General features: G+C 37.4%; 1 protein-coding gene across 1 annotated transcript in view; it reads right to left on the minus strand.

Annotated features, from left to right (window-relative positions):
- The window catches only part of LOC136032022 (protein pelota-like), a 252,051-nt gene that overhangs the window by 166,393 nt on the left and 60,875 nt on the right, over window positions 1-24,783 (minus strand). Inside the window, exon 5 of the mRNA XM_065712099.1 lies at window positions 8,750-8,863. Coding sequence (XP_065568171.1) covers window positions 8,750-8,863 — 114 coding nt within the window. The remainder of the gene's footprint in view (window positions 1-8,749; window positions 8,864-24,783) is intronic.

A 24,783-nucleotide genomic window follows, 5' to 3' on the forward strand; every position in this document is an offset into this window, starting at 1 on the left:
GGAATAAGCATACCTTGCCCCCTTTTCCATCTTCTTTGCGCAAAGGAACCATGCTATTTTTGGGAAATAATTTAAGGTTCCATATCTCGTTTGAATCATAACAGAGGGAGTCTAAAAGGATAGGCACCCCGATTTCAGCTTATTCCTAGAAAGTGGTAAGGGTCTAACCTCTGTGGTTTTTGCAGAAAGTGTGGAAATTAGGCCAGATTGATGAATATGACTTTGCATTTTGGAAAGCTTCATAGAACTCTTGCCTGGGGCCAAAAATCTTATGTTTCTACCCATTTCTGTTCGTGATTCCAGCTGAGTTTATCATTCGTTTTTTTGCACTTGCGTTTGCGGTAGAGAAATGGTATCAGATGTACCTCTTAAACTTTAAAAGTTCTCTCATTGCTAAGGAAATTAGAGTTTATCCTTTGCTCCTTTCTAAGCGATAACATTAGAAACTTGGCCTACGGCAAAAACGTCAACTCTTGAACTAAAACAGATAGATTTTTTTGGACGGCAGTCGATAGCTCTTGATGAGCTGATCAAAGTATAGGCCTATGTCATCCATTTTTTGGTAGAAAAATTCCTTCATGAGATATACCAGTTTGAAAGTTTAAAGGGGTTGACAACTTCAGAAAGAAGGTACACACTGAAACCAAAAATAGGCCGATACCAATTGTGAGACATATAGGGCAGTTTTAAGCAACAGTCGGCTGTTAGCTCATAGTCATCTTCGGTAATAAGGGGTTCACAGCTTTTGCTAGTTGGTGTACCTATTATTTGTTTCCAGTGTATTTGATGATAAGACAAATTTGGTTCCAGTGGTAAGTCATGTTGGGGACTTCTAAGTAATAATCGGCTGTTAGGCTACAATCATCTTCAGCGATGAGGGGCTTGCAACCTTTGCTAGTTGTAACAAGGGGTTTGCAACATTTGCGAGTTGGTGTACCTAGTATTTATTTTAAGATCCTTACAGATTAACAGCTTCAGCGTTTAGTCGAAGCGAGTAAACAAAACCAAAGTGCTACTTTTGCAACACTTTACTCGGCGAAGCCGAACTAAGGTTGCCGCAACACTTCACGTTACCCATGCAACGTAGATCTAATTGAAATGATTTTTGTGTCGGAAAATATTCAAAAAATAATTGGAATCCTTTTTGCAATTTTCAAACGCTCAAACTATTCTTGTTCTTTATTTGACTGGTTTGAAAATTTCTCTGTGCGACAAGGAATTCTAGTTTCTGATAAATGCGAACACCTTGGAACCCAAACTCTAGTTTGAGGTTCCTGTAAACTGATAGGAAAAGCATCGTTTGAACAGGGAAAAACAAAAAGGGATACTTCCAGTGGCGTCAGCTTTATAGTGGCGTTTGTCCTAAATTTTAAAGATTGTGAACAGACGTTCGACACGACAGCTAGACCAGCCATTATAGTGTTGTTTTGAAAGAACACGACGTTAAACTCAAAATGAACGTTATAGTGAATAGTGCTATTTACAAGAATTATATTGCTGCGACAAGGTAGGAAAGGAAATTAGTATTTAGTTTGGTTTGGACTAAAAAGCTAAACAGAGTTGCGGTATGGAACACGGCAAAGTCGATGGGGGAACATGGTATTAAATGGGGAGGTAAAACTTTCCAATACTTGATGCGATAATAGGGATTAATTAATGTTAAGAAGAGTAGATTGCTTCAATTAAGATTAAATGAGGATACAGAGGTGATGCTATGTAATAAGAAAATTCACCAAACTTTGCCTGCCTAGGTAGCTTAAATTAGAGAAATGGTCCGTCAAGTTGTAAAAAGTAGAAAAGCAACGACGCAAGGAGTTTTTTTTTTTCAGGTCCAAAGTTTAGAAGAAGAGAATGGTAAGTGTTAAAAGCTAATCTAGGATACCAGCAGACACAGTAATAGGCTATCACTGGTAAAGTGGGCAGGCACTTCGAAAAGTAGGGAGATATTGTAAATACTTTCCAGAGATATTGATTTTAGGTACTCACTGAACGACTGTATATCAAAGAATATGCTGCACAAGAACTGTGGTTTCAGCCCTCTGTCAAGGGCTATAAACAAAAAGAATATTTGATGGTTTGTGTCAGTTTTCAAAGATGCACGGCAAACAAACTGGGTTAAACGAAAAGCAGAACATCACTGAATGGCCATCAGTGTCGACAAAATGAAGCTCCTGTCCAATGAAATTTTATCATGTGTCCTTAAATTGGCAACAGCGTTAACTTGTAGATGAACTTTTGCTAAATCAAGAACAGCGCCTCAAATAAAATTCAGTCAGGGATAAGCAAGGTGTACAGCCATTTTGGCCAGTTTAAAAGGCCATTATGGTCCCGAATAAAAATCCACCTGAAAACCAAACTCTAAGTTAATGCTGCATGCATTTGCTCCATTCTTCTGTATGAATGAGAAATATCAAAGATCAGAAGATGAAAAGGCGAACTATCTCTCGATGTCTTTAACCAGAAATGACATTAACCCATTTGTTGCCTCAAATTTAGGTATAGGGTTAGCAGTGACCCTCAATTGCAAATCTAAAGCCAAAATTTCTCATAATCTGCTATTATCAAGAAAAGAAAGCTGAAACAATTTGACAGCCTGTATGAAATATTTTAGTGAGTTTAGTGAGACCCTCGAATTCCTGAAGTTCAACCCACATGTCTTTGTAAAAATCATGAATTCACATCGTCAACTCACTAACAGAAATTGGAAGACAGTAGCTGAATATGGTTCTTCATTTCCTTGGCACCGAATTGGCTTGAACGACATGTACTTTCTCTGAAGTACAAGATACAAACTTTTCAAGCAAATAAAATTTACAGAAGGGCAACTCCTTAATCAGCGCAGAGACCATACAAACTTGATGAATAGAGCGTCTGAAAGGCATATTTCAAGCCAAACAAGTTCGTAAAATTTCCAGATAAAGGATCTGCACAGTTTCTAATTTCGAAGAAGACTAGGGCTAGTTATCAAATTCTATCTTATTTTTGTGGGTGGCGAGAAGTTTTTTTTTCAGTTTTTGGTCTCTAATTTCAGTTAGTCGATGATTTAAAAAATGTGGCGCGGGGAGGGGGGACGAAATTTTCCTAAAGTTGGGACCTATCTTGATCGTTTTTTTTTCACACGGAGAAACATGTTAGTATGCCAATTTTCAGAAAAAATTATCACATTATTTTTGAGAAAAATATGGATATGCAAATACAATTATTATTCGGTTAACTATATATATATATATATATATATATATATATATATATATATATATATATATATATATATATATATATATATATATATATATATATATATATATAAAGACAGCTAATAAATGTCACTTATCAAGACAGCTAATAAATGTGGGCCTAGCCCTAAACCACTTCTGCGATGCTTAAGTCAAAAATAATCAGTCAAATTTTTTTTTTTTTTGGGGGGGGGTGAACATATAAAATGAATTACAGGGTCATCATTTCCATGGTTTTCATGAAAGCAATTCTCTTTTTTTATAGAGATGTCTCCCATGGAGTCTGGCGGAGGGAAGAGAGCACGGAGCCAAGGCCCCGGGGCAACAAGAAGACATTGAAAGACTTATTAATTAGGAAAGTAAAAACATTTTCATTCAAATTTCGATAAAAACAACCTCCTGGTAATATTTGCGATCCCCGCCCCCTCCTATAGAATTTAGCAGTGCTCATGATAACCCTCCAAGCCTCTCCACCATTAGTATCATTAGCATAAGATGTTACATAAGAATGTAATCTCTTTTGTAACACAAAAAAAAACAATTTTCTGCAATCAGAGGGGGGCTATCACCCTGCAACACCCTATTACGACCTTAAACTAAAAACCTTCTCACAAATGAAGGACAATTAGAGATTAATTTAGATCCACTCCCCCAAAAAATCTCTCTATATTTATTTGAAGGTTCATGAAGAGTTTCAAAATAAATGAGTTTTCATAAATGTCTAAATTACCTGTTTATTGTGTAAGGATTACTTGCACTTTTAGGAGCAAATGCACCACTATATGGTATTACTGCCTTGGAAAATAGGAAGCTCAATATAATATTTTTCGATAATTTTAAATTGACTGGCTATATCCGAATTTTCGATCGATAGTTTTTCTCACTCTTTGGGGCAGAAAATTAATCTACTGTAGGCTACCATAAAATGACAGAAAATACCATTTTGGTGTAGCATAATCTTTTTTGCTTCTTAAAAACAGTATTAGAAATTTTAATTTCCGTTTGAATGAGGCCTCTCTCGATTTTAGACTATGATTTCAATAGGATCACCCCAGGGAAAAAAAGAAACAAACAAACAAATAAGCACGTTTCCGTGGTCATTTTTCTCGGACAAAATGAAAAATTTCGCATTTCTGTAGATAGGAGCTTCAGACATCATTAGTAGGGTTCCCTGATACGCTGAATCTGATGGTGTAATTTTCATGAATATCATTTACCCTATTGTGGTTATTCTGGCCTGTTTTAAAAACCACGCAAATTTTACTCAGGCTTGTAACTTCTGATGGGTAACTGTAGAATTTTACATATTAAGAATTACAACAAGAAGTCAATTCTTTTGATGTATATTTTGTTATCAAAACTCCTTTTTTAGTCTTTTGGTTACCATTAGCAAGAATAGCTCCTTACTTATATTTTCTTACCACGAACTGTTTGATTAAAACAAAGAATATACCAGCGCTAAATTTCTTTGTCTGATGAACCTCAAAGATGTCACTTTGTTATATACTACATGATCATATCTAGTGATTTTCTCTTTGTTTTCTTTTTTGCATCTTAAAAACATCAGAGTCAGTTTACAATAATCCTCTTCAATAACAGACAATAATTCAGACAATTAAAATTTAAATTATGAAAATAAATTCTTTAAATCTTAGTTGGGTGTTGTAGACGATTTTACTGAGATTTCAATCAAACAGTTCGTGGTAACGAACTGTAGTAAGGAGCGATCCGGCTTAATAGTAACCAAAACTCTAAAAAATTGAATTTTGATATCAATAGCTACATCAAAAGAATCGCATTTTAATGCTGATTTTAAATATATAAGTTTCATCAAGTTTAGTCTTAGCCATCAAAAGTTACGAGCCTGAGAAAATTTGCCTTATTTAGGAAAATAGGGGGAAACACCCCCTAAAAGTCGTAGGATCTTAACGAAAATGACACCATCAGATTCAGCGTATCAGAGAACCCTACTATAGAAGTTTCAAGCTCCTATCTACAAAAATGTGGAATTTTGCATTTTTTGCCAGAAGACAAATCACGGGTGCGTGTTTATTTGTTTATTTTTTTTTTTTTTTTTTTTCCAGGGGTCATCGTATCGACCAAGTGGTCCTAGAATGTCGCAAGAGGGCTCATTCTAACGGAAATGTAAAGTTCTAGTGCCCTTTTTAAGTGACCAAAAAAATTGGAGGGCATCTAGGCCCCCTCCCACGCTCATTTTTTTCCCAAAGTCAACGGATCAAAATTTTGAGATAGCCATTTTATTTAGCATAGTCGAAAATCATAATAACTATGTTTTTGGGGATGACTTACTCCCCCACAGTCCCTGGGGGAGGGGTTGCAAGTTACAAACTTCAACCTGTGTTTACATATAATAATGGTTATTGGGAAGTGTACAGAAGTTTTCAGGGGGAATTTTTTGGTTTTGGGGGTAGGGTTGAGGGAGGGGGCTATGTGGGAGGATATTTCCTTGGAGATATATGCCATGGGGGGAAAAATTCAATGAAAAGGGCGCAGGACGAATCTGGTCACGTTAGAAAAAAACGTCAAATTAAGAGTTTAATATACAATGCTGGGTGTTCGGAGCCTCTCAATTATGGAGTATAATTCGAAAATAACACAACTATACGAGCGATAAAACATATATACCACAACCATAACTCAACTAACGAAAGAACTGCTAAGAGATAACACAACTATAAAGCGAAAACAGGTGAAAACTAACGGGAAAATAAACGAACTAAGAGGTGGAAGGGGCCCAGAGAAAAAATATAATCCTTTTTCAATTTTGAGCCTAACTTCCGCAAAGGAGTAATAATGTCAGAAGCCCCGAAATACCGAATTATTTTCTTTTCAAACAGTCCGTGGTAAGGAACTGTAGTAAGGGGCGACCCGGCTCAATAGTAAACGGAACTCCAAAAAACGGAATTTTGATGCTAAAAGGTACATCAAAAGAATTGAATTTTTACGCTGATTCTAAATATATAAGTTTACCCTACTATAGAAGTTTCAAGCTCCTATCTACAAATACCGAATTATTTTCTTTTCAAACAGTTCGTGGTAAGGAACTGTAGTAAGGGGCGACCCGGCTCAATAGTAAACGGAACTCCAAAAAACGGAATTTTGATGCTAAAAGATACATCAAAAGAATTGAATTTTTACGCTGATTCTAAATATATAACTTAACCCTACTATAGAAGTTTCAAGCTCCTATCTACAAGCCTGAGAAAATTTGCCCTATTTTGGAAAAAAGGGGGAAACATCCCCTAAAAGTCATAGAATCTTAACGAAAATCACACTATCGCATTTGGTATATCAGAGGACTCTATAGCAAAAATTTCAAGCTCCTATCATAAAAATGTGGAATTTTGTATTTTTTGCCAGAAGACAAATCACGGGTGCGTGTTTATTTGTTTGTTTTTTGTTTTTTTTTCCCAGGGGTCACCTTATCGACCAAGTGGTCCTTGAATGTCGCGAGAGGGCTCATTCTAACGGAAATGAAAAGTTCTAGTGCCCTTTTTAAGTGACCAAAAAAATTGGAGGGCAAATAGGCCCCCTCCCATGCTCATTTTTTCCAAAAGTCAACAGATTAAAGTTTTAAGATAGCCATTTTGTTCAACATAGTCGAAAACCATAATAACTATGTCTTTGGGAATGACTTACTCCTCCACGATCCCTGAGGGAGGGGCTGCAAGTTACAAACTTTGACCAGTGTTTACATATAGTAATGGTTATTGGGAAGTGTACAGACGTTTTCATGGGGATTTTTTGGTTTGGGGGGTGGGGTTGATGGGAGAGGGCTTTGTGGGAGGATCTTTCCTTTGAGGAATATGTAATGGGGGAAGAAAAATTCAATGAAAAGGGCGCAGGATTTTCTAGCATTACTATAAAAAAAACAATGAAAAAATAAACATGAAAACGTTTTTTCAAATGAAAGTAAGGAATAGCATTGAAATTTAAAACGAACAGAGATTATTACGCATATGAGGGGTTCTAAAAATACTTTAGCGTAAAGAGCGAGTTATTTAGGATGAGATAAATACCTCGCTCTTGATGCTAAAATATTTTTAGTGCTTTCAACTATTTATTCTACGGCCTTTTTGATTCAGGGGTCATTCTTAAAGAATTGGGACAAAACTTACGATTTAGTGTAAAGAGCGAGGTATTAACGAGGGTACAAACCCCCTCGTACACATAATAAAAATATAAGAATATAAAAGTTTGTTACGTAAGTTAATTCTTAAGGTACGTATATTTTTTACTAATAAAAACGTTCGTTGAATATTAAAAGTTCTAGTAGCCTTTTTAAGTAACCGAAAAATTGGAGGGCAGCTAGGCCTCCTTCCCCACCCCTTATTTCTCAAAATCGTCTGATCAAAACTAAGAGAAAGCCATTTAGCCAAAAAAAAATTAATATACTAATTTCATTTCAATAATTTATGTGCGGAGAGCCAAAATCAAACATGCATTAATTCAAAAACGTTCAGAAATTAAATAAAAAAAAACTAGTTTTTTGTACTGAAAGTAAGGAGCGACATTAAAACTTAAAACGAACAGAAATTACTCCGTATATGAAATGGGTTGTCCCCTCCGCAGTCCCTCGCTCTTTACGCTAAAGTTTTTAATTGTTTTAAAAAGTAGAATTGTGGCAGAGTCAAACTTTAGCGTAAAGAGCGAGGGACTGCGGAGGGGACAACCCATTTCATATACGGAGTAATTTCTGTTCGTTTTAAGTTTTAATGTCGCTCCTTACTTTCAGTACAAAAAACTAGTTTTTTTTTATTTAATTGCTAAGAGTTACGACTTCCTGGAGCCCAATTTTTAGGCTTCGAGAGCCAAATGTACCACACTCCTTAGTCAATGTACTGTAAGAATCAATAACGATCTCATTGATATAAAAGTCACTTCTCGCTCAGAAGGATTTAGTTGACGATTTTCTGATCCCTGAAAGGCGGTATCATCTAAACGCCTCCCAGGAAAGAATATTTTACAAACAGCCTTGACGGCTCGGTCCATCTATGTGTAACTACCTCCCTTAAGGGCGTTATTCTCTCGAGCTCATCTGTTGATTCACTTAAATGAAATCTGAACAAATACACATAACCTAGCGATTACACTGGGTAAATGAATAGCGACAAACAGAGTCCCCATTTGCAGTGGATAACTTCTGTGAAATACCTATCGCCAAATGGAATGCAATTTTTAGGCTTACAGAGGCAAACTATACATCAGTCTACCGTACTCTTAGATAGAAAAGCCAGATCTTCCATGGAAAGGATCGAACATTACAATTGAGACATATCTTAAATAGATATGACAGGCGAACTTGTTAAAATTATCACTCCCAAAGGTAAAAATTTATCAAGCATTTTTTACGCTGAATTTTTCGAGCTTTTTTAGCTTTAAGCAATTGTTGAGAGCTAATGGAACGAATAGAAGAAGAAACAACAAAACAACCAAAGATGATGGTTATTTGACGTATAGGCCTAAAAATTATGAAAAATAGGTTTACAAACCTGAGTGGGGTCACAAGCTGATTCAATTCTTTCAATTGCGATAGAGTCCCAGCATGGCTTTGATAGAGTGAATTTTCTGTTTGTCTCCAAGTCAATCGTGTGATATGCTCCCATCTAAACAAGAAACAAGAGCTTTATTTACAACAAAACGAAAACGATGTTACAGTGGTGAATCGATATAAATGAAATGTTTTTGTTTTTTTTTATAGTCATAAGCAAATGAGAGCTTAGCATACGAACCATTACTCGCATAGAAACAGTTTAAAACGTTTTAGTTATCAAACAAGGCATAAAAGCTTTAATGGCGTTAAATTCACCTTTTAAAATGCAGAGTGGGATAAATCAATTTTCGGTATTACATAATATAGGTTACATGGAGAATAGAGGATTTAGTCATAGAGTTCGTGGTAGCGAACTGTAAGTAAGGAGCAATGTGGCTCAACAGTAACCGAAACTCTAAAAAACAGGGTATTGATAACAATAGATAAATCAAAAGAATCAAATTTTGATGCGTACTCAAAATATGCAAAATTAATCAAATTTAATGATACCCATCAAAAGTTACGAGCTAGAGAAAATATGCCCAATTTTGGTAAAATGGGGGAAACACCTCCAAAAAGTTAAGTCATCTTAACGAAAATCGCACCATCAGATTCAGCCTATCAGAAAACCTTACTGTAGAGGTATCAAGCTCCTGTATACAAAAATGTGGAATTTTGCATCTTTTGCCAGAAGAACGATCGCGGATGCGTGCTTACTTGTTTATTTTTCCCAGGAGTGATCGTATCGAACCAGTAGTCCTAGAGGGTTGGAAAAGGGCTCATTTGATCAAAAATCAAAAGTTCTAGTGCCCTTTTTAAGTCACCAAAGACATTGGAGGGCACGTAGCCCCCCTCCCACACCCCCTTTTCCCACAAATTCACCTAATCAAAATTTTGAAATAGCCATTTTGTTCAACATTGTCGAAAGATGTAGTAACTTTGTCTTTGAGGATAACTTGACCCCCTAGAGTCCCCGGGGAAGAGCTTCAAGCTATAAACTTTGCCCATTGTTTACATATAGTGTTGGTTACTGGGAAGTATACAGATGTTTTTCGGGGGATTTTTCCGGTGGGGGGGATTACGAGGGAGGATCTTTCCATTGAGGAATTTTCACGGGGGAAGGTAATTTTTCCATGGAGGGAGAAGCGAATTTATCGGTATTATTTAAAAAACGGTCAGAAATTAAATAAAAAACATGTTTTTTCAACTGGAAGTAAGGAGTAATATTAAAACATAAAATGAACAGAAATTATTACGTTTTTTTTGGGGGGGGGCTCCCCCTCTTCAATAGCTCGATCCTTATGCAAATTTTTTTTAGAACCTTTCAAAGGCCTATTGTTCTAAAAGCTATTCTTCAACAATTTGAACAAAAAGTCAAACTTTAGCGTAAAGAGCGAGGTATTGAAGAGGGGGTAACCCCCTCAAATACGTAATAATTTCTGTTCGTTTTAGGTTTTAATGTTGTTCCTTAGTTTCAGTTGAAAAAAACTTGTCTTTTGTATTTAATATTAAAAAGAATCCAGGTTAATTTACTTTATTTTTTGGCGCAGGTAGCCAATACTCCAATAAATTTAAATTCCAGTAAGCGATAAATCTAGCCCGGGGAGTAATTTAACGCGGAAAGGCTATACCTGGATGAAAATAAATCAAAGCTAAATTCAGCTTGGAAAAACTTTATGCGAAGTTCAACCAAAGGAAAATTCAAACCTTGCAAAAGTCTAACCACAGACAATTAAACCAGCGTAAAATTCAGCGAACTAAAAACCCAACCTAGCAAAAGAAACCACTACTAGCGCTTAATCCATTCATCTCCAACGATATGTAGTCAGTAGTTTTGAATTCAGATTTTTTACCGAGCTCATTTTGAGTGGGTAAGTTATGCACATGATGTGTTCTGCCAGGTCGAATTTTGCTTGATCGGATTTCACTCGGCTGAATTTTGCTTGACTGAATTACTTGGATCGAGTTTTGCAAACCAATTTTCAACTGGATTGACTTGATTGAGCAGAGCTGGCAAATCTAACTGAACAAAAAACTCAAATAAAAATTACTTCTTCATTCTTTAAATTAAAATGTAAAGTACTCCAGAGTTAACTTTTTAGGTATCTAGCCTCTGCTGCAAAACAGACAAAGGTTTTAGCTTCAACGGAGTTATACGTACTGTGACCGGCCGAATACTGAAGAAATGAATACTTCCAGGAATGTTGTGCCTTCTACGCCGTCCCCTGTTTCAAGCGATGCGATCTCACTCCCCGGAATAGGGCCAAGATCGGCAAGAGTGCAAGCTATTCCCTGTGAAGTGAATTTATAGAAGGATGAATTCCGAGTTTATAGCTGGAATGTGAGATCGGCAAAGCGTGAATCAACAAGGCTTATGATGGCTATGGAAATAAATCGTTACCAAGCAGACGTTCTTTGTCTATCAGAGACAAAATTGAATGGAGTGTCTGAAGAAACCATACCAGTCCGTGACTCCGACAACTTTTACTTATTCCTCAACTCTGGTGCGTGTGATGGATCCGTTGACCATGAAGTCGGCTTCATGATAGGCCGCCGTGCACAAAAAGCTCTTCTTGCATGGGATCCAGTGAACCCGAGAATAGCCAGACTACGACTTAAAGGAAGATTATCCAACATCTCTATCATTGCTGTCTACGCACCAACGAGAGCGGTAACGGATGCCGATAAGGACTCTTTCTACACTGATCTGGAGATTACAATGCAGAAATGCCCCAAACGAGACTTCCTAATTTTAGCGGGTGATTGGAACTCCCGTGTTGGCCCAAAAGACCCCAATATTCGATATTTTTGGTCCATTCACGTACAGCCAGCGGTACTCCAATGGAGATAGACTACTCCAGTTCACGAAATCTCATAACCTTTCCATCACCAACACCATATTACAACATAAACCCTCTCAAATAATAAATTGGCGCTCAAATGATGGCTCCAGAGCTGCCGAGTTTGACCATATATTCATCCGTCAGTGTTGGCACTCCTCAGTCATCGATTCTCGAGCTTACAGAGGGGCGTACACGGGGTCATAATCTGGAAGCGATCATACGCTTTAAGGTGTGAAAATACTCCTGAAGCTGAGCGCAAGGAAGAGACAACCCCCAAAAAGGAAGTTAAACGTGAGAAACTGAAAATCCAAAAAGTAAAAGAAGACTTTTGCCTGAAGTTACAGAACCAGTTCACAATCATGACAGGCTATTATGAAGGCCCTACCACCCGATGGAAATAATTCCGAACACCACTGAAGAGGTGGCCGCTGAAGTTATCGGCTATGCTCATACAAAGACGAGGAAAAATTATGTGTAAAGCTAATCGAGGCTAGGCGACAGGCATCAAACGCATCAATCGCAGTAAAAAAGCCCCTACGAAACAGGATAAAACCAGTTTACGTCAAGACCACCAACAAGTTTGGGATGAGGTTGCTTTAGAGATGGATAAAGCAGCCAGAAATAATGACACGACAAGGCTGTATAGAACCCTCAAAGAAATGACTGAAAAAAGTCACCTATCGCTGGTCCCTTAAAAGACGCTCAAGGAAGTGTGATCCCTGACGTACAAGGTAAGCTTGATCACTGGAAGAATCAATTTAAAGACCCATGCAAATAGGCAACACGCAATGCCGATGCTGCCACCAAGATCTGAAAGACCACCATATGAAATCAACATGGCACCACCTTAAGCTTCAGAGATACTAAACGCAATCAAAGGGCTAAAAAATAATAAGTTGCCTGGAGAAGTCGCCTCACAACACGTTGCAGCGGAGCAACTAGAAACCCCTTTCAGTCTGATATGGTAGAAGAAGACCTTCCCGACTAATTGGAAGTTGTCAGTAATAATCCAGAATTCAAAAAGAGGGACAAATGCGACAGCTGCAACTACCAAAGGATATCACTCATGGATATGGCTGCCAAAATATTCGCGATGATTTTGCTTTAAAGGTTCGAGGAAGCAAGGAATAAGCGGAACGTGAAAACCAGTACGGATTCCGAAGAGGGTGTACTGACCAGACCTTCACTCTCCGCCTTATTCTCCAACAGTGTGAACGCTACAACCTCAACATAATTAACATGTTCCTTGATTTTTTGGCTGATTTCGAATCTGTAGCCCACGAAAATCTTTGGCGAATCATAGTGGAAGACAGTATGCCGGTTGAATTCGTGGAACTGTTGAAGGCCTAACACGAGCATTGCAAATTGACTGTAAGAGTGCTGGGCGAAGAAACTGAGCCTTTCAGTGTGGAAAGCGGTGTAAAACAGGGGTGCATATTGTCTCCTGTTTTGCTTAACTACTGTATAGACTGGATTCTAGAAAGAACACTCAAGTTTTGATGGTGTTGTTCTAGGATTGGGCATTAAAGTGTCTGACCTGGACTACGCTGATGACATCGACGATCTTGCTGCTGAGCCAGCAACTGCCTAAGCAATGTTAAATGAAGTAGCACATTTCTCTCAACTACTGGGTATGAAGATCAACACGGCCAAAACTAAAGTCATGGATCTAAACATACAGTCAGATTATCAGCTTGTGGTTTACGGACAAGAACTGGAAAAAGTCGATAGCTTCACCTATCTTGGATCAATAACAGACCCTCTGGAGGTTGTGACCTTGACGTACAGAACAGAATCAACAAAGCCAAAGCCATCTTTTCACAACTCCGCTGCCATTTCTGGAAACGGCGGGAGATCAGCAGGAAGACAAAACTCTTGTCTTTAAAGCGACTGTTAACCTATTCTCTTCTATGCAGTCACAACTTGGCCACTGAAGCCGCTTCATCTCCATGATTTGGAAGTCTTTGACCACCGCTGTCTCTGAAAAATCCTGAGGATTCTATACTCTGACAGAATTTCAAATTTTGATTTGCACCACCACTGGTATAACATCAAACCCACCGTACGATTGTCAAACAGAAAGACTGTGTTGGCTTGGCCATGTCCTTAGAAGACCCAATGACCACATCATAAAGCAAGTGCTTCTAGCTGCCCCGTTGCCGGATTGGCACAGGTGACCTGGCGGTCAACTGAAGAATTGGTGGGCAACTGCCAAAAATGACCTCAACCCCATTAGCGGCTTACGAAGGTGTGGCAGAAAATGGGAGAGCTACTGGCTCCGGTTTGCTGAAGAGCTGGCACAAAATCACGACAAATGGGAGTCAACCATATTTAGTCTTCTAGATGCCGGGTGAGACATCCTTGCCTGGTCCCGCTACAAGTACAAGCAAGTAAGTAAGACCGGTAGAATCAGACATCCGTAAATTCAAGATTTTACTTTGAGTTGTGAAGAATGTGTATTCGGTTGTCTCTACATTCTCTATTCAAAGATCCTATGTACTTTATCCCTCTCCCTCCATTTTTTCAGCATTTACAAATATGAAATTTTAGATGTTGTAAATAAATTGAATCGCTTCCAATGAACTAGCACCAGTACAAATGTTCCCTTGGTGATTCCAGTGAATAAACATTTGTTTTTAGCGAGTAAACTGACAATGTGACTTAACTGACATATTCACTGCTGTGAATAAGATTCACCTTCCGGTCCCCGCCTTCGGGGCTTTCTTTTTGACGAAATTCAAAATAATAGATATAAAAACAGAAATGCAAGACCCTCTTTCTGTGTTGTGTGGATCAAACAGTTCGTGGTAACGAACTGTAGTAAGGAGCGACCCGGCTCAATAGTAACCAAAACTCTAAAGAATTGAATTTTGATATCAATAGCTACATCAAAAGAATCGCATTTTAATGCTGATTTTAAATATATAAGTTTCATCAAGTTTAGTCCTACCCATCAAAAGTTACGAGCCTGAGAAAATTTGCCTTATTTATGAAAATAGGGGGAAACACCCCCTAAAAATCGTAGGATCTTAACGACAATGACACCGTCAGATCCAGCGTATCAGAGAACCCTACTGTAGAAGTTTCAAGCTCCTATCTACAAAAATGTGGAATTTTGTATTTTTTGCCAGAAGACAAATCACGGGTGCGTGTTTATTTGTTTGTTTTTTTGTTTTTTTTTCCCAAGGGGTCATCGTATCGACCAAGTGGTCCTAGAATGTCGCAAGAGGGCTCATTCTAACGGAAATGAAAAGTTCTAGTGCCCTTTTTAAGTAACCAAAAAATTTGGAGGGCATCTAGGCCCCCTCCCACGCTCATTTTTTTCCCGAAGTCAACGGATCAAAATTTTGAGATAGCCATTTTGCTCAGCATAGTCGAAAACCATAATAACTATGTCTTTGGGGATGACTTACTCCCCCACAATCCCTGGGGGAGGGGCTGCAAGTTACAAACTTTGACCAGTGTTTACATATAGTAATGGTTATTGGGAAGTGTACAGACGTTTTCAGGGGGATTTTATTTTATTTGGGAGTGGGGCTGAGGAGAGGGGGCTATGTTGGAGGATCTTTCCTTGGAGGAATCTGTCATGGGGGAAGAAAAATTCAATGAAAAGGGCGCAGGATTCTCTAGCATTACTATAAGAAAACAATGAAAAATAAACATGAAAACGTTTTTTCAAATGAAAGGAAGAAGTAGCATTGAAACTTAAAACGAACAGAGATTATTACGCATATGAGGGGTTCTAAAAATACTTTAGCATAAAGAGCGACGTATTTAGGAGGAAATAAATACCTTGCTCTATATGCTAAAGTATTTTTAGTAATTTCAACTATTTATTCTACGGCCTTTCTGATTCAGGGGTCATTCTTAAAGAATTGGGACAAAACTTACGATTTAGTGTAAAGAGCGAGGTATTAACGAGGGTACAAACCCCCTCGCATACATAATAAAAATATAAGGTTATGAAAGTTTGTTACGTAAGTTAATTCTTAAAATACGCATATTTTTTACTAATAAAAACATTCGTTAAAATTAAAAGTTCTAGTTGCCTTTTTAAGTAACCGAAAAATTACAGGGCAACTAGGCCTCCTTCCTCACCCCTTATTTCTCAAAATCATCTGATCAAAACTAAGAGAAAGCCATTTAGCCAAAAAAGGAATTAATATGCAAATTTCATTTTAATAATTTATGTGCGGAGAGCCAAAACCAAACATGCATTAATTCAAAAACGTTCAGAAATTAAATAAAAAAAACTAATTTTTTAGCTGAAAGTAAGGAGCGACATTAAAACTTAAAACGAACAGAAATTACTCCGTATATCAAATGGGTCGTCCCCTCCACAATCCCTCGCTCTTTACGCTAAAGTTTGACTTTTTGCCACAATTCTACTTTTCAAAACAATTAAAAGCTTTAGCGTAAAGAGCGAGGGATTGTGGAGGGGACAACCCATTTCATATACGGAGTAATTTCTGTTCGTTTTAAGTTTTAATGTCGCTCCTTACTATCAGCTAAAAAAATTAGTTTTTTTTTATTTAATCATTACAAAGAATCAAACCAGGTGTCACTTTTGTTCTACTGATGGCAGGAGAACATGAAACTGACCCTCGTATCTAAAAAAAATTATTAACTGAATAGGTATTTCTCGTTTAACGGCTCGCTTTGTTTTATTGTTCTTGAATACGTCCATTTGGAATCATTCAGTTCAGTTCGGCGCAATGATTAAGCCGTGAGAAGTCTGATAATTTCGAAAAAAAATCTTGTAAGAACCCTTTTGATAATTTCTAAGGTTCAACCACCCCCTCCCACCCTGACATTTTTTAATAGTGTAAAGCTAATACCCTTCTTTCTCGTCACCACTATCTTAATCCTAGTTTGGTAAATGCATGCCAGCCAAAACACCCCCCACCTCGCACAATCTATCGTGGCATACGCCAACCTACGGATAGCCCTCCAAAGTAAGGCGCGGGAAACGAGTGGTATAAGCTCTTCCGAAGCTAGGCCCTTTTAAAATTAAATACTAGCCCACACGACAGTGAAAAAGGTTGGAGGGAACACCCCCAAAAAGGCAAGTGATCCTGACGAAATCGCACCATTGGATTCAGTATATCAGATAACTCTAATGTAGAGCTTCCGAGCTTCTACCTATACAATGCAAAGTTTTGCGTTTTTTCCCGCCAGAAGAAATATCACTAATACGTTTTCATATTTTTTTCCAGGGGTGATCGTATCGAAACAATGGTTCTAGAAGACTGAAAGAGGGTTCATTCGAATGTAAATTTAAAGTTATAGTGACCTAGTTCCGACCAAAAAGATTTTGCCATGTGAAAATGGCGTTTTTTGACCTTGTGTGGGATTTAACTAGAATTTTGCCCCAAAGAGAGCGAATTTACAATCAATTGAAAATTCTGAGAGAGTCAATCGATTTTGAGTATCAAAAAAAATACATATTGAGCTACCCAGCCGCAGAGAAAGTAATGCCCCACGATGGTGAATTCGTTCCCGAAAAGTCACAAAGTCCATTCAAGATAAATAAATATTAATATTAATGTTTGATTTAATTTAATTGATTCACTTAATTTTTTCATAGAATTATGTTTAGATTAGTGATCTATAATCACGTACCAGCTATTATGAAGGAGGGACGGTGGGCAATTGTGTAGGCAAGGGGATGCCTAAAGGCGTGCGTTTTGATGCCCAAATTGTCTAAATCTCCAGAAGCCTTCGGTCAAATATATAAAGTGGTGTGTGCGTGTGTTGGCGGTAAAATACTCCAAACATTTATTTTAAAGATTCATTTATTTAAATTGATTCGCTCGATGTTCATAAAATAAAATACAGAAAAGCGTAAGTGCGCATCAGCTATTATGAATAAGGGGTGCTGGGTCATTGTGTAGGCAGGGGAAGGGTTCCAGATGCTTAAAAGAGCACATTTTAAGGCCTGAATTTCCTGACTCTCATTAAGCTTTTATAGAATGAGTTTTGGGGGAGTAGAACTAATATCTAATCCCTCTTAGCTCCCTGGAATAATTTCAGTCTACACCCTTATTAGTGGTAAAGGGGGGTAATAACGCACTTAAAAGCATAAAAGATTACACTACTGGCAAAAAGGTGGAAAGAGTACCAAAAAGGCTCATGAGCCTTGCAAGATAATTTCTTAGGTGGGGGGTGGCGGTGGTAAGTGCCAATAGGATCTCTGTTTTCAGAGGGTTTAAAATGTTAATTTCACCTTTCCTATTTATATACAATGTTTAATGTCTTCTTGTTTCCCAGGACACCGTTCCCTACTGGCAGCCATGGGGAACATTCATACTAAATTGGTTTGTTATGGCTCATAAATCAACCTTTAAAATCATGGAAATGATGACCCTATCAATTTTTCTTATATTCAAACTTTTTTTCAGGGATGAATATCACCCTCAAATGATTGTTTTACGAATATTGACTGTAAGAAACGGAGTCGAAGGAAATAGTAGTAGCCTTCCTTCACATTTAAGATATCTTTGAGTTAGACATCTCGTAGTAAAGAACTACAAGTAAAGAGCAATCTTTCTAAACTCTAACAGTTTCGATAACAACATATGAAATAATCTATACATTATATGAAATAATATATAATCTGAATATCAAATTTATGCAAGCAAAGTATATATATATATATATATATATATATATATATATATATATATATATATATATATATATATATATATATTATCGTGTTATTCTTTAGCTTTAAGTCATGAGGTGGCAAATCAGCATATTCAGTTGAATTAAGAAATTCCGGAGTCAATTCGATTCCTCTTTCCTGTTTATCCTTCTACAGAACCACACCTTTTGAAGGATTGGTATTCTCTTGGGATTCGTAGTGATTCTCGCTGTTGCTTCTCTTCTAATCGCAGATTTCGTTTACGATTCGATGTGATCCTCGCTGTCGCTTGTCTTTCAACAACATGTTTCGTTGTCCATCATGTTAAGCGCAAATTTCGTTCCCTACCATTTTCATCTGTGACTTTCATTTGTGTAATATTTTTTGTCACATGTTTCCCAGGCACAGATCTCGTTGTGCTTCATTTTTGTTCATCAGTACCTCAGACATTCTTCTCACACCTTTTACTTTAGCTGTTCGGATTCATTTGTCCTCCTGTACAATTTTGAGTTCTTTTTATCGAAGCATTGCTGTACAGAAGTCAAATTTTGATTCGAATAACCGGATGTAAGGGGTAGTAGTGCTCTTTGCATTTAGGGTAACCCTGGACACTACAAAAGACAAATGAAAATTGAATAATACAAAAAAAGTTTTCACAAACAAAAGTAAAGAATGACACTACAAATTAAAACGAACAGAAATTATTCCGTATATCAAGGGAGCTGCCCCCTTCTCAGTCCCCAGTCTTTACACTAAAGTTATATAGCGCTTTAAATACGCTCCTTATTTCAGTTCTACGGACTTGTGTTTGAGGCGTCCTTCTTAATAACTGGGACGCAAAGACAACTTTAGCGTAAAGAGCGGCGTAAAGAGCGCCACTCGTATAAGGAACAATTTCTCTTCGTCTTTATTTTTAATGTCGCACTTTATTTTCATTTAAGGAAAGTTTTTTTATATAATACATTCGAACATCATATTTGTCTACTACATTTGCCTTTGTCTATATTTAGATAAAAATAGTAAATTTCTTATTTTGATTAAATTGCTGCAGAGATTACATGTTTCAATAATGAGTCCGTCATCATCAACGTCATCTATACAGTTATGTTTTTTTTTGACATTTTTGTCGAATATAAATGCTGCTAAAACATTAAGTTCCTAATCTTTCATTTCTCTTTGTGTCTTTGACGAACTTTATTCTAAAATAAAAAAAAAACCTTATCAACTGAAAGTAAGATGCAACATCAAAACTTAAAACGAACAGAAATTATTCCGTGTATGAGGGAGGAAGCCTCCTCCTCAATAACTTGCTCTTCACGCTAAAGTTTTTCTTGTATTTGAAAAAACTACTTATTCTAAATAAACAACCCCTGTGCTCCAGGAATCGTTCTTAAAGAATTGGGACAAAAGGACAAACTTCAGCGTAAAGAGCGAGGCACTGAGGAAAAAGTATCCTCCCTCATATACGGAATAATTTCTGATCGTTTTAATTTGTACGTTGTTTTTTATTTTCAGTTAAAAAAACTTGTTTGATTGATTCAATTTCTAATCATTTTTAAATCATTGCCGGAGAGTCCACCTCCCCCTCTATTAAAAAATCCCCACCTCCCATGAAAATTCCTCCCATGTAAAATCCCGCCTAAAAATTCCATCCCCGCGGAAAATTCCCACACAAATTATCTTGCGGACAATTCTGCCTGAAATATTTTCTTAGCTTCCTTTATTTGAAAAAGGCATGTTTTTATTCAATTTCTAATCGTTTTTCAAATCATAGTCGATATCCCTCTCCATGGAAAAATCTTCCAGGAGTTTCCCTCAACAAAAAGTTTCTCATAAATAGAGACGAATATCACACTGCTTTTCCAACACACATCAGAAATAAGAAGAACAATAGGGAATTATTTTTGTAAGACAGTGGAAATCTAATTTGAATGGATATTTCGGCCTTATTTCAAAGGGTCACCCTCAGCAAGACATAAATATATAAAGGAAGAAAAACTTGCAAGAACATACGACCAATGAAACTAAAATGAATTTTTTTTTCTTTTGAATTATGGGAAAATGAGCTTAGGGGTTTTTTAAGATCCTCTTGATACATATTATAGAAATTTACAGTTTACCTTAGAAATTTAATTGCAAATAAAAATCTCATTCCTAGATGTGTGAAACATTTGTAGCTTAAATAAACTCAATTTTATTATTTACAGAAAACCAAGACAAAACAATAGACATTCATATTTTAAATCAAACCACCCCGCACAAGTTAAAAGAGTTGTCGTAATCTTTCTCGTCGAAATTAAAAAAAAAAACTAGTTTTTTTAACTGAAAGTAAGGAGCGACATTAAAACTTAAAACGAACAGAAATTACTCCGTGTATGAAATGGGTTGTCCCCTCCGCAATCCCTCGCTCTTTAAGCTAAGGTTTTTAATTGTTTTAAAAAGAAGAATTGTGGCAGAGTCAAACTTTAGCGTAAAGAGCGAGGGATTGACCAGGGATTGACCGAGGGATTCACCAGAATTTAGAGAAACGACTGCAAAAGCATAAAGAGGATATCACCAAAGCTCTAAATTCTAATATTGCTACTGTTTCTTTTGATTCTGGTTTAAGCAGTGAGCTATTTGAAAATCCTTTTTAAAATACCTTTTGAAAAATCCGTCTTTTTTAGCAATGACCTAGGCATAAAGCAGGCAGCTCGAGAAGCAATTGAAATCGGAGTTAAGATCAATAATACTATTTCCTTAAATAGAGCCTTGGGAGAATATTCACTAAATGCTCTATACACATATTTAATTAAAAACAATCTTAAACAAGAGCTAAGAGCTCATATGGCACTTATGACGAAGTCGGAAGAGCCAAGAGCCAAGAGCTCACATGGTATGAGCTCTAGCAAAATTCTAAGAATCAATAGATTGCTTTAAAACGAAAATCGAGGTCTTTCTAAATATTAAAATTCATTAAGATTTGATCACTCATTCGTAACTTAAAAATACATCAATTTTTCCTCTCTCTTCAGCCCCCCAGATGGTCGAATCGGGGAAAACGACTTTATCAAGTCAATTTGTGCATCTCCGTGACACGTCTACCAATTTTCATCGTCCTAGCAAGTCCAGAAGCACCAAACTCGCCAAAGCAGTGAACCCCACCACCTACCTCCACCAAAGAGAGCGGATCCAGTCCGGTTACGTCAATCACGTATCTACGACATTTATAAGCGTTTTCCAAGATTTCCGGTTTCCCCTTCCAACTACACCCAATGTCAAAAGATCTAGTCAGGATTGAAATAAGAGCTCTGAGACACGAGTTCCTTCTAAATATCAAATTTCATTAAGATCCGGTCACCTGTTCTTAAGTTAAAAATACCTCAGTGTTTCTGATTTTTCCAAATTAACAACCCCCAGCTCCCTCAAAGAAAACGGATCCGTACCAATTATGTCAATCTCGTATCTATAACTTGTGCTTATTCTTCCCATCAAGTTTCATCCCGATCTCTCCACTCTAAGGGTTTTCCAAGATTTCCGGTTTCCAAGATTTCTGTTTCCTCCCTCCAATCCTCTATGTCCCCGGATCCGCTTCGAATTCAAAATGGAGCATCTGAGACATAAGATTCTTCTATATATCAAGTTTCATTAAGATCCGATCACCCATTCGTAAGATACCTCGATTTTCACGTTTTCCAAGAATTCCGGTTTCCCCCTCCAACTCCCTTCAATGTCACCGGATCTGGTCGAGATTTAAAACGAGAGTTCTAAAGCACAAAATTCTTTGAGATATCAAATTTCATTAAGATCTAATCACCCATTCGTAAGTTATAAATAACCTAATTTTTTCTAATTTTTCCGAATCACTCCCTCCCCCCAACTCCACCAAAGAGAGCGGATCCGGTCCAGTTATGTCAGTCACCTATCTTGTACTTGTGCTTATTTTTTCCACCAAGCTTCATCCTGATCTCTCCGCTTTAAGCGTTTTCCAAATTCCCCCCCCCCCTAATGACACTGGATCCGACTAAGGATTTAAAATAAGAGATCTGAGTTTCGAGGTCCTTCTAAATATGAAATTTCATTAAGATACGATCACTCTTTCGTAAGTCAAAAATACCTAATTTTTTCTAATTTTTTTAGAATTAACCCTCCCCCCAACTCCCCCAAAGCGAGAAGATCCGTTCCAGTTATGTCAATCCCGTATCTAGGACTTGTGCTTATTTTTCCCACCAAGTTTCATCCCGACCCCTCCGTTCTAAGCATTTTCTAAGATTTTAGGTCCCCCCCCCAACTTCCCCTTCACTGGATCCGGTCGGGATTTAAGATAAGAGCTCTGAGACACGATATCCTTCTAAACATCAAATTTCATTAAGATCCGATCACTCCTTCATAAGTTAAAAATACCTCATTTTTTTTAATTTTTCAGAATTAACCCTCCTCCCCAAACTCCCCCAAAGAGAGCGGATCCATTCTGGTTATTTCAATCACGTATCTTGGAGTTATGATTATTTTTACCACCAAGTTTTATCCCGATCCCTCCACTCTAGGCGTTTTCCAAGATTTTAGGTCCCTCCCGAACTCCCCCCAATGTCACCAGATCCGGATGGGATTTAATATAATAGCTCTGAGACACAGTATCCTTCCAAAAATCAAATTTCATTAAGGTCCGATCACTCCTTCGTAAGTTAAAAATACCTCATTTTTTCTAATTTTTCAGAATTAACCCTCCCTACCCAACTCCCCCAAAGAGAGCAGATCCGTTCCGGTTATGTCAATCACATATATAGGACTTGTGCTTATTTTTCCCACCAAGTTTCTTCCCGATCCCTCAACTCTAAGCGTTTTCTGAGATTTTAGGTTCCCCCCTCAATTCCCCCCAATGTCACCAGATCCAGTCGGGATTTAAAATAAGAGCTCTGAGACAAGATATTTTCCCAAACGTCAAATTTCATTAAGATCCAATCACTCCTTCGTAAGTTAAAAATACCTCATTTTTTCTAGTTTTCAGAATTGCCCCCCCCCCCAACTCCCCCAAACAGAACAGATCCGTTCCTGTTATGTCGATCACGTATCGAGGACTTCTGCTTATTTTTCCCACCAAGTTTCATCCCGATCCCTCCATTCTAAGCGTTTTCCAAGATTTTAGGTTCCCCCCCAACTTCCCCCATTGTCACCGGATCTGGTCGGAATTTAAAACAAGAGCTCTGAGACACGATATCCTTCCAAACATCAGATTTCATTAAGATCCCATCACCCGTTGGTAAGTTAAAAATACTTCATTTTTTCTATTTTTCCGAATTAACAGACAACCCCCCCAGATCTTCAAATCGCGAAAATAACTATTAAAAATTTCATCTGGTTCGGTCCCTCATACGCCTGCCGAATTTCATCGTCCTAGTTTACCTGGAAGTGCCTAAAGTAGCAAAACCGGGACAGATAGACCGACAGAATTTGCGATCGCTATATGTCACTTGGTGGCATACCAAGTGACATAAAAACCAGTAGATATTAATACAGAACCAGTCACAAATAGACCTTTGAGGTTAACTGCCAGAAAAAGTTGGATTAGCACTAAAAACTTGTTTTTAATTTTTCTTCTTTCATTTCAATGAATTGCCTTGTTTCATCTCACTTTATTTATCAGTCCTGGTTGAACTTCGCTGAAGTAAGGATGCTGGGACTGTTTAAAAAAAAAATTCATTTTAGTTTTATTGGTCGTATGTCCTTGTAGGTATTTCTTCTTTTATATATTTATGTTTTGCTGAAGACGGTCCTTGGACATAGGGCCGAAATATTCATTCAATGCGAAAAGAATTCCCTATTATTCGTCTTGTTTTTGAGGTCTGGGAATGTTTCTCCCGCAGAAAATTCCCCCGTGAAGAATTTCTCCCAAAGAAAATTTCCTCATGGATAATATCTCACCGTGGAAAATCCCCCCAAGAAAAATATCTCTTTACTTCCCTATAACAAGTACTATACGTAAACAACAGACAAATTTAATAGTTTTGAGCCGTTTCTACAGGGGCTGTGGGGGTCAAGCCATCCCCAGAGGCATGGTTATTTGAGCTTTTAACTATGCTGAACAAATTGGCTACCTCAAAACTTTGGCCGGGTGACTTTGGGGGAGAAAAGGGGCGTTGGAGGAGGGCTATTTTCCTCCAAACTTTTTGGTCACTTAAAAAGGGAACTAAAAAAAAAATATTATAATTTTCATTCAAATGAGTCCTCTCCTTATCTTCTAGTACCATTGGTTCGTTAGAATTAACCCTGGCGAAAAAAACAACAACAAACAAACAAAAAATACAGGCATTCTTGATCTTTCTCCTGGCAAACATACAAAATTCCACATTTTTACATATGGGAGCTTGAAACCTCTATAGTAGGATTATCTGATATGAAGAATCTAATGGTACAATTTCTATTAAGATTCCCTGAATGTTTGGGAGTGTTTCTCCTCTTCTTCCAAAATCACGCGAATTCTTTCAGGCTTGTAGCCTAAAAAGGCTGTTACCAATTGTAGATAGG

This window comes from Artemia franciscana, chromosome 10 (assembly GCF_032884065.1).
Source record: "Artemia franciscana chromosome 10, ASM3288406v1, whole genome shotgun sequence".
NCBI classification, from domain to species: domain Eukaryota; kingdom Metazoa; phylum Arthropoda; class Branchiopoda; order Anostraca; family Artemiidae; genus Artemia; species Artemia franciscana.